This window comes from Haemaphysalis longicornis, unplaced genomic scaffold (genome assembly GCF_048455015.1).
Source record: "Haemaphysalis longicornis isolate Haplotype H1 unplaced genomic scaffold, Haemaphysalis longicornis Haplotype H1 scaffold_9, whole genome shotgun sequence".
NCBI classification, from domain to species: Eukaryota; Metazoa; Arthropoda; class Arachnida; order Ixodida; family Ixodidae; genus Haemaphysalis; species Haemaphysalis longicornis.
In genome coordinates this window covers 8021824-8032203 of record NW_027526460.1, presented here as the reverse complement: position 1 = coordinate 8032203, position 10380 = coordinate 8021824, and the positions used below count along the sequence as shown (strand labels likewise).

Below are 10380 nucleotides of genomic sequence, written 5' to 3'. Positions count from 1 at the left end.
TTTTGAAATTAATAAATAAATAAACGTCTCTGGATTTCTGCTCATTTTTTAAACACGAGAGTGTTTTATTCCGGGATTCGCGAAAATTTTGCTTACGTCATGTCCGTCACGGAAGTGACGCAAGTACAACGAAGCAAGCGGCCTGTAAAGGTGCACCCCTGCACAAAGGGTATTTTTGCGGGGAAGCAACCTTTAGTGCTAAAGAGTACGTTATACTTCGGGTTGTTCGTTCTCGGGTTTAATATTTCAAAATGAAAGTGTTTTTATGTCGGGATACACCAAGATTTCAGTGACGTTATATCCGTCACAGAAATGACGCCAATAACCTGTGCCGAAGTGACCCGCCAGCAGGACGTCGCTCGCCAAGCACACCCACAAGACAGCCGCCGACCCGCAAATCATGCTCAGCTGCAGATTTCGCTGCACATTCCACTTCCGTGTTTTACCGATTCCAGTGCCAGAGGGATCAACCACAGTTTTTTCTTTTTTTTATCTCACATCGCTTTCCAAGGGGCCACGCGCCAAAACGACCAGAGGGGAGGGAATATGCGAAATTCGAATACCTTGGTATGGGTCCAAACAGTATTGTGTATGCTATGAACCAAATTAAGAAGAAATATTGTGTTTTCTATTTTGATTCGGCTCGCAGTGCGGCTTTACTGCTCTGATAATTGGAAGAATTAGAATATTCAGTGTTTACGCTTAGACCTATAAAAGTTGGCTCTGCCGCACGACTTGCAAGCATGCGTGCCCCTTTGGATTGGCTTTTTTGCACGATGCTAAAGCTGTGCAGAAAAGCAATTTTATCGCGGCCGGGGGCGTCCAATTTTGTGTTCGCTTGGCCGGTATATGGAGGGGGAGGGGTTCCCCGGGCCGTTTTTAGCCCTGTGAAAATGTCTCGCTGCTGGCCGTTATACATAACCCCTTGAGTATGTCACTGCAGTACTGCTAACTAGGCCATATTTGGCCTTCTCGCTTTGCAGCTGCAAAACAACAAAAATAGTGCAACATGTTTTTGATGTAGGGAATAGAGAGCAACCTTGGCTTTCATTTGTCAAAGTTTGAAGACAAACCGGAGGTGGCGATTTCTTTAATTGGCTTTCAGATAATTCCAAAACGCGTTACCCAGCTGCAGTACAATGCTTTTTCAAATTGAACTGTCTTGACCATATAAACTATAATTGGCACAAAGATAGAGCACGGATGGAAGAATAACACTAAAAAAACTCCCTAGCTTGATTAGATGGGAAAAAAAAGGCCCCACATTTGACCAATTTTTTAAAATATGTTCCAATTTGGGAATTTTTATTATAAGGAATTCGCTCTGCGCGCCAAACACGAATACGTTCAATCATTGAAGGGTATGCAAAGTCTTTACACAAAAAGAACTAGGGCGGTACCTGCAGTACTTTCTCTTTTACACTGGTAGAAGTTTCGAAATTTCCGGGAGCCGCTCAACGTGCCAGCTTGATTTGGGAATTTTTTGACGAACAGAATTTTTTTCCACAGATTACCAAAGACATGTTTTTCCCTGTGCAGAAGGAGCTATATATAAAAATTTTATCAAAATTAAAGAAGTCGATCGGACGCGCCTTTCCCATCTCTCACGAAGACCCCCTGAACATATTTACAGCATGTTAAAAAGACGTATTTCTTCATGGCAATGTACGCCGAATCTTTGTTCCATAAGTTTTGTGTCCCGTCTTAACCTTTCATTGTCGGTTTCTTGGGGCATTTTTTTATCAAACGTTAGTACATGAGCACTCATGTGTGCGATGTCCCGATTTCCCAAGTTATCTTCTTTTGATGGCTGTGTTATAGAAGCTTTATGCAAACTATAGTAATGATATCTGTATTCGAAAATAATCGATTTGACTCGTATTCAATTTTTACTATTCGTATTCGAATCACAGTCCCAAATTTGATATACACACAATTCATCCGATAAGTCAACCGTTGCTCCTTATCTAAGGTAAAGCTAGCAAGTGTCCTAGGTTTTGCCAGTAATTGGCTGAGAACTACTGCATTAAACTTTCCATCAGGGAACAGTTCCGGTTTAGCTCTGCGAGTCTTGGCTAGGTCAACGATATGTCTGAGCCAGCATATTCAATGCATCCCAGCACCTAATTTAATTGCTGACAATTTTACCGCAAAATTAAAGCATAAAAAAGTTCTTGCAAAACTTCAAAGCCCCACCTTCTGTGTGCGCAGCCACCGAGAAGAATCCTGCAGCCTACCTAAAATTTTTTTGAACCCAAAGCACAGAATTGTTGAAAATAATGTTGAAATGCTAGACTGCACAACCATTTTACTTTTTTTTTACCATTTTACCCTACCTGGCAGCTCTTCCCGGGAACACAGCGGCACTCACAACCACTTGCAGTCTTACTTTCCGAGCATTTCCAGAGGAGACAATCAAAGAACCCATTCACGATGTCCAAATTCCCCCCCCCCCCCCCCACTACCCCAACCTACCAGGACAACCTAAAATAATCCTCTATGACAATAACAGACACCAGTATATGATGCCGCCTCCAAATTCGCACCCTTCCCAACTGTACCCAACTCCCACCGCCTCGCCCTTACCATCTATACCAATTTATGGGTGAACCTTAAACTAAGAAATTAGTCCGTAGTACGTACCTGTGTCACAGGGTTCCTCATGTTCGACTTTCTTCTAGTCCAGATGTACCCTGTGGTAGCACACTGGCTAGAGCCACGAAGTAAACTCCTCTTCCATTTTGCTGCTGCAGAACTCTCCCACACCTCCCGCTCATGCCACCAGTAATACGCATCCCCGACGGCAAACATTTCAGCCATCACATTCTATCTCCATACCTACTTCTTTCCAAAAGCAGTTAACCCGGTTTCTGATAACCCAAAACTTGTTTCTGAGCTTGTCAAGGGCATTTCAACACAATTCCTTCCCTGCTGTGAAAGTTTGATTAGGGGCGAGAGAAATAGAATTTTGTACACATGATGCGCTCGTTTAAGAAGTCGTACCAAGTCAGTACGATCTCCCTGAATAAGTTGTGAACTATTTGTGAACCCTTCGGCTGATTTGCAAACTTCTCACACCCCCCGCCCTGCCTTTCCCTCCACATTGCAACCTCATTGTTTGCATGGAAAAGTATGTAATCACAGGCGAATCACTGGTGGTCCTGGCCAGTCCAGACAGCAGTCCTCAACGGAGGACTGGGCAGAGTTGCCCAGTGATGTCGATTTCGTGCCATGAACAACTCCACTCAAACAAGGGCGGTGTGAAGGAGCCCAGGATAAATTGCATCTGCCTTCTGGGCACTGTTACTCTGTCCACTTCATTCGTGCCACTGTAATTGTAAGTTCTTGGACGGGCAAAATGCAAGCAAGTTTTGATATAGAGGAACTAATGTAATATAATGCAGCAACTATTTCTTAGGGTGTTCTCAAGACGTGAGCCTCCTATCCTAATGAAAAAAAAAGACATATATGAAGCTCCACATCAATGCACGCTGCATGCACCCCCTCCTTGATTAAGATGAAAACGAAACAAAACTTGGGAGAGATATGCTGCTGGAGACCAGTGATGTTCCGTGCTGGGAATTTTCCCTTTTTCGGGGAATTTTGGGCTGTCATTTTGGCCGAATGGGAAAAAAAGGAATCTTTGTAAGATTCACGGAATATCAGTAGTCGTTGAGTAAAACGGAAAAATAATGCCAGTAAAGCGGACCACGGAACAGTCATTACTTTGTTTCCTTTCAAAAAGGACCCTTGACAATTCGTCATATTTATGTACAAATACCCGAGGTCGTCTACCCACAAGCCAAGGGCATCCAAGACCGATTCCAATCCGGTTCGTGAAACAGGAGGGAGAATACAGGAAAGAATACGTACTCCATAAGAAACATTAGTAAAGCGCGAAGCGGTGGCGGCTCAAGGGCTGAAACCTGTTCCCATGTACTCATGCGCAACATACAAAAAAAGTATTTCGGGTGCGCCTTAGTCAGCGTCCTGTCAACAAGACATGTCGCCAGCAGTTCGGGCGCTGAGCTAAAATTACCTCAATTTCCCAACAATGTCTTGTTTTTCATACAGGCAGTTTACGTTAGAACTTAGAATGCAAAGTAGACATGCTGTTTGATTGAAAACACGAAATGCGAAGTAAAACACTTCTTGGCGGCAGATGTAGTAGAATTTATTACACGCTGAGAGTCTGATTCTCGGAACGGCGTCTGCGTCCGGAACACTACACAAGTAGACATAGGTGGCGCTGGCGAACGTCCAAATCCGAACAGGAATCCACGTAAAGATGTATCAGCTGCAAAAAAACGTATGCAGGGAAATTTGAAGGGAATTCTTCATAAAACTGGGAGACAAGGTGCTGCAAAAAAGGGAATTTCTGAACCTAGAAATGGGAATTTCGCTCCCCAGCACGGAACGTCCCTGAAATCGAGGTTTCGACGGACGCCCGTCTGGTCGGGAATGACACTGAAGTACATAAGAAAGAATACACTGACCACCAGAGAAAATAAAACAATGACTTTGGTGGTCGGCGTATTCTTTATTATGTACTTCACGGAACATCCCTGCGGGAGACATTTGTGTTGTCCTACACTGCACATAAATTTTTATCACACTGACCGCTCGGTAACACACAAGGAGTGTTTTAGTGAGAGCACAACTCTTCAACTGCAAAAAACTGTATTGAAGCCGCCAAAGAAAGCAGGGATGTAGATAGTCCCATGCTTTGCGGCAATCCAAGATTAGTACCAAGTAAGTGGCTAGTATGTTTTTTTTTTTTTTTGTCTTTCCAGATGGAGGGGTTCTTCAGTGCAGCGCATACTTCTGTTGCCGTGTGCCTGAGGTGATCGTGAGCTCCAGCTCCAGCTTCCCCTGGTGTCGGCACTCCAGGCGGCCTCGCAATGTGCTCTCTCCTGTATACGAAGGAAATGCCCCAAGCTCTCAACATCAACTGCAAATATCTTCACCATTGATCATTTCTCTTTCAGCTGAGTAACGAATAAATTACTCTCTTTTTTCACCTGATTAACCAGTAACGGCAGAAGCCAAGTACGCTGGAAGACCAAATACTGGAATGCCGAAGCTTAGCAAATTTGAAACCGCAGTTACATATCAAACAGGCCAGATCTCTTTCTTATATGACAAAACGCTTCCAAAGCTCTTGAAACTTTTCAGATTCTCAGCTTTTTGAGGGCACATTTGCAGCATGGTGCTTGCTGATTTTGCACAGTCTTCTCTAACTTACAAATGCCCAGCCGTAATGTTATTTCTTGATCCGAGGTCTTCCCTTTTTTTATTTCATTTATGGCAGCTGCAGGTGTCTTGTGACGTCTCGCATCGCTCTCAGCACACCCACTGACACATTATTTCTTTGTCTTTGTGATTCCTTGAAAGAGAGTGCAGAAGTTCCCCTTTCTTCTTTATCGAGAACTTGGAAGCTACATGGGGACAAAAATTACTGGCAAACGTTGTCGCCGTTGAAAGTAAACATGCGAGAGCACTGACAGTGCAGTCGAACAGCTGTTTAACAAAGCACAATTTAATCAAGATTTCAATGTAACAAACTTTTTTTGTTTTCCAATACTGGAACAAAATCACTCCAAATTAACAGAATCCTTGGTTTGAAACAGTTCTGAACTGCAAGTACTATTTCAGATCAACGTTCAACTGCAATAAAACTAAGCTACTCTCTAAATATTAAAGAAGAAAAGACAGAGCAGAGCTAAGCACTTTTTATGAGTTGTGAATGCACACGCACTAATGTCCAAATGAACGTTGCTGAGTGCTCCTTCGTGTTCGGCTGCCGCTTATGTTTGGTGTACTGGGCGGGCACCTGTCACAAAGAACGTCACTAAAAAGCAAATAATGTGTTACGGAAGGGCAAACTATGATGGTATTAACCAGGAATTGTCTACCTTCGCAGAAGGTTTTCTCGAAGATTTTTCAACCCGATCAGTAGAGAACAACTGGAATTTGTTTAAAACTAAATTTGCCGAGCTCATAAATAAATTTGTTCCCGTCATAACAATTTCTTGCACTAACCCAGTCCCTTGGTTTAATAATCAGCTTCGCCGGCTTAATAATAAAAAGAAGCGCCTTTACAGGCAGGCTAATAAGCACAAAGATTCAGCTTCCTGGAAACGTTATAAATTATGTGACAGTCACTACCAATCTCTGCTAAAATCAACCCGCCGTAACTTTTTCGCCCGCGATCTGCCTTCAATGTTAACTAACAACCCAAAAAAGTTTTGGCGCACAATAAATCCTTCTAACCATCCCGACATCACCCTTTCCAATGCTGCAGGCGACGCAATTCCCGAGGACGAGTGCGCGCAGGTCCTGAATAACACCTTTTCTTTAGTGTTTACCCGAGAGGACGTCACATCATCACCAGCTGTTAACACTTCCACCGTTAGTTCAATGCCCGAAATAGTTATTAACGAGGCTGGCATACTTTCTTTACTCAGCAAACTTAAAACCACTTCCGCATCTGATCACCTTGGATTCAATAACAAAATACTAAAAAATTTTTCTCAAGGCATCCATCGTATCTTATCAGCTCTTTTCACCTAATGCTTGTCATCTGGTTTAATCCCCGAAGAGCATAACATCATTTTCAAGTACCAGCACGGTTTTCGAAAGGGCTACTCGTGCGACACTCAACTTGCCGGGTTTATTCACGATTTACATTCTTCCATTGACGCTGGCAAACAAACTGACGCAATTTTTCTTGATTTTTCCAAAGCCTTTGACCGGGTCCCTCATCACAGGTTGCTAATCAAATTAACACAGCTTAACATTCACCCGCTTGTACTCGCATGGATTAAAGATTTCCTTTCAAGAAGACTTCAGTTCACATCCGTTAATAACAGTTTCTCCTCTTTTGCGGAAGTGTACTCAGGTGTTCCTCAGGGCAGCGTGCTGGGCCCCCTGCTTTTTTTAATTTTCATTAATGATTTGCCTAACACGGTTTCATCCCAAATCAGGCTTTTCGCGGACGATTGCGTCATTTATCGCAAAATTTTGTGCAAAGAAGATGAGCAGGCCCTCCAGGCTGACCTAGATGGTATAAGCTCTTGGTGCTCTGAATGGTTAATGTGCCTTAATAATTCTAAAACAAAGCTTATGTCCTTTACTAAACGCGCATCTCGCATTTCAACCTCGTACTCTTTAAATAATACTCCAGTTGAACTTACTAGTAATTACAAGTACCTTGGTGTTTACCTTAGTTCGGACTTATCCTGGAATCATCACATTGACGTCATACTTGCATTGGCTAACCACTCACTAGGTCTTTTAAAACATAACTTGAAGCATGCCCCATCGCACCTACGTAAACTCGCTTACATCACACTTATACGGCCTAAAATAGAATATGCATCAGCAATTTGGGACCCTTACCAAGCTTACATAATCAACAACATCGAATCACTTCAAAACCGCGCAGTTCGCTTCATCTTTTCAGACTACTACCGTCATTCCAGTGTCACTGAGTTGAAAATTCGTGCAGAACTGCTCGACTTGTCGCAACGACGCACAGCTGCAAGGTTATCACTTTTTCACAAACTTTATCACCACCCATTGCTTCATAACGATTTCTTTTCTTCACCAGCTTCCATTCTTCCCAGACACGACCATCCTTTCAAAGTGAAGCGTTTACTATGTCATACATTGCACTATTCTCGGTCATTCGTTCCGCGTACAATCATTGACTGGAACGCATTGCCATCACACATAGCCACCGTCATTGATGCTGTTAATTTTAATCAACTAATACTCACTGAAGTTGTGAATTGAAAACAAACCTATCGCTTATTTATTGTATAATGTCTTACAGATTGTTCTTTTTCTCAAAAATTTTGTTTGTTGTTGCTTCTACAGAGTTAATTTTTTACGCGTTATTTCGAGCTAACATTACATATATCATATTTGTGCTCGCGCATGCGTTGTCCTTTTTATGTTCTATTTTTCCCAGTGTATATATTTTGTTCATATGTTTGTTTCTGCTGCACTGACTACCCCCTATGTAATACCCTCCTGCGTGAGGGCCTTTAGGGGTACTTTGAATAAAAATAAATAAATAAATAACTCCAAGGTTGCAGTTGCTGATGATACCATAGCAGTATGGTACGCACTGCCACATAGAGCATGCTACGCAGCGCGTTTTAGCCAAGGGGAGGTTTATGAGCCATTTTGCTTCTACAGATGTTACACACCGGCTCTTTCGCTCAATGGGGAACATTGCACAGCCAATGGGAGGTTTAGGAGCCGTTTTGGTGCTACGGAAGCCGGACGTTGGCTTTTTCACTCAGTGGAGAATAGGTAACGTGCCGCAGCCAACTGAAGGTTTAAAAGACATTTTGCAGCTACAGACGTTGGACACTAGCCCTTTCACTCAGTGGGGAATGTCTCGAGTAAATGGCAAGATTGGGAGCTATTTTAGTGCTACAGACATTGGAAACTGGCTGTTTCGCTCAATGGAGAACATATCACAGTGAATGGCATGGGAGATTTAGGAACCGTTTCCCTGTTTCAGGCGCTGGCCGCCAGCTTTGTTTGGCAAGCAGCAAGTACTGACCCTGCACAGGCACATGCGGTTCCTCCTGCAGGAACACTGTCTGCTTCCAGTGGGTGGGCTCGGCTTCAATGGCCGTGCTTAGGACCGCCTGTGAAAGAAGAGCGCAGGCACGTTACCCCGTCACCACAACGCGTCACCCAACACCTTTGCCCCTCAGCTACATCACACCACAGTGGAATCACATGAAAGTCACTCAAAACCATCAAGGGTGTTCGGCTTTACAAATTAGACCGGCCACTGCACAGTGCCCTAGCCCTGCAGCTGTTTTTTTTTTTAAATACGCAACACTGCCCAACTTTCACAGGAGTTTTATCGAGTGCGAATGTGGAATGACTGACCGTTGGGGTAGAAGGGGGAATGTGGAGAAGGTGAACTGCATGTACTGTATGCGTAGCAGGTTTTTTTTTTAATGTGGAGCACTTTGGTGGCCCGGCTTGTCACTGTAGCTCGTGCGGGGTAACAGTCAGCCACCGTAGTCGCGCCGTCGCGCACACAAACAGAGGCTTCGAAAACACACCTGCTTCTCCTGGTAGGGATCAAACCTGGGTCCCTCACGTTCTGAAGCTGATGCTTATCCCACAGCGCCACAGGGGCACACATTACCCTCATGCAAAGTGTTGGGGGTGATCTTCGTGCAACACCGGTTCCACGGAGGCTGCCTTTGCTAAGCCGTAAATAAGTACACAGTAATATAAAATAAGGAAAACATCAAGAATTAAGGCATTAATTACCCCAAACTAATGGAAACTAAATCAGACCCTTTCAGTGGCTGCGGTGCCCTCTCTCGATTACTTCTGGCATCAAGGCCAGGCTGATACTGAAACTAGTCAAGAGAGGGCGCCACAGCCCATCTGGAGAATCAATGCTCCGTGCACTGTACGTAAGATGCAAAGAGGTATTTAAGCACTTGTCCCCAGCTGAAACAATAATAAGATGTCGCATTTCCTGTTCCCTGATGCGGTTGTTGAATAACACATTAAAACCCACGGAGCTGTTTGCATAAGTACGGTAGTGTCATGCTTAGGCGCTACATGGCGCCACCTTTCAGACTTTAGAAAGCTTAGTACCAAATTAAAATTACTTCCACCAATTCTTTTATAAATTCGTTGTGGTAGCCCCCTATATAAAACGCTGGCCTTTTATATGATCTAGAGGACATGGACTCCACAAAAATGGGTTGTCTGCTCCTTTAAACCCTTCAAAGTGCATACGTGCTCACCCAAACGACAACCCTGTCAAGCTCACCTGGATCATTGATGGCCGCCAGGAAGAGCTGGAATCGGCTGGCCCCCCCGGACCTGAGCAGTCTGTCCCTGGCCTTGAGCACGCTCTCCAGCATGCCCTCGAAGAGCAGGAAGCAGCCCATCCACTCGGACACCAAGACGTCCACCCGGTCGGGAAGGTCCAGCGGCCAGCCGCGCTGCCGTGCAGCAAAAACTCGTGATCAAAGACGGCCGAAATTCGGCTTGATTGCGTGATTTCTAGGCTTAGCGCGAGTCATTCAGAGACGATGGCACGAAATTGCCCGAAGCGGCAGGCAACGAGGTGTCCGCCGTGCCCCGCACCAGCGACACCTTCTCCGACAGCCCGTTCTCCATGCATCGTCGTTCTCACCTCGTCGACATCACTCAGAACAGTAGGGCTTCGTCGGCTTCAGCCGACTCCTTTTCTCGGTGTGATCGAGGGTACTGCACATAGGTGGGAGCACACAAGAGCTGTCACCTTCTCTTTAGTGTACATACTCATTCGTACCTATGACTTATGACTGTGCTCATGAGTGTGAGTGAGTCGTAACAAGGCAA

General features: G+C 44.5%; 1 protein-coding gene across 1 annotated transcript; it reads right to left on the bottom strand.

Annotated features, from left to right (window-relative positions):
- Positions 1-4806: 4806 nt before the first annotated feature.
- LOC144152153 (protein arginine N-methyltransferase 3-like) lies at positions 4807-9993 on the bottom strand. Its single transcript, XM_077683371.1, has 3 exons — positions 9824-9993; positions 8579-8666; positions 4807-4913 (listed from the first exon to the last, which is right to left on the bottom strand). The coding sequence occupies exons 1-3, from the start codon at positions 9830-9832 to the stop codon at positions 4807-4809; spliced, it is 204 nt and encodes a 67-aa protein (XP_077539497.1). The 5' UTR covers positions 9833-9993.
- Positions 9994-10380: the final 387 nt, after the last annotated feature.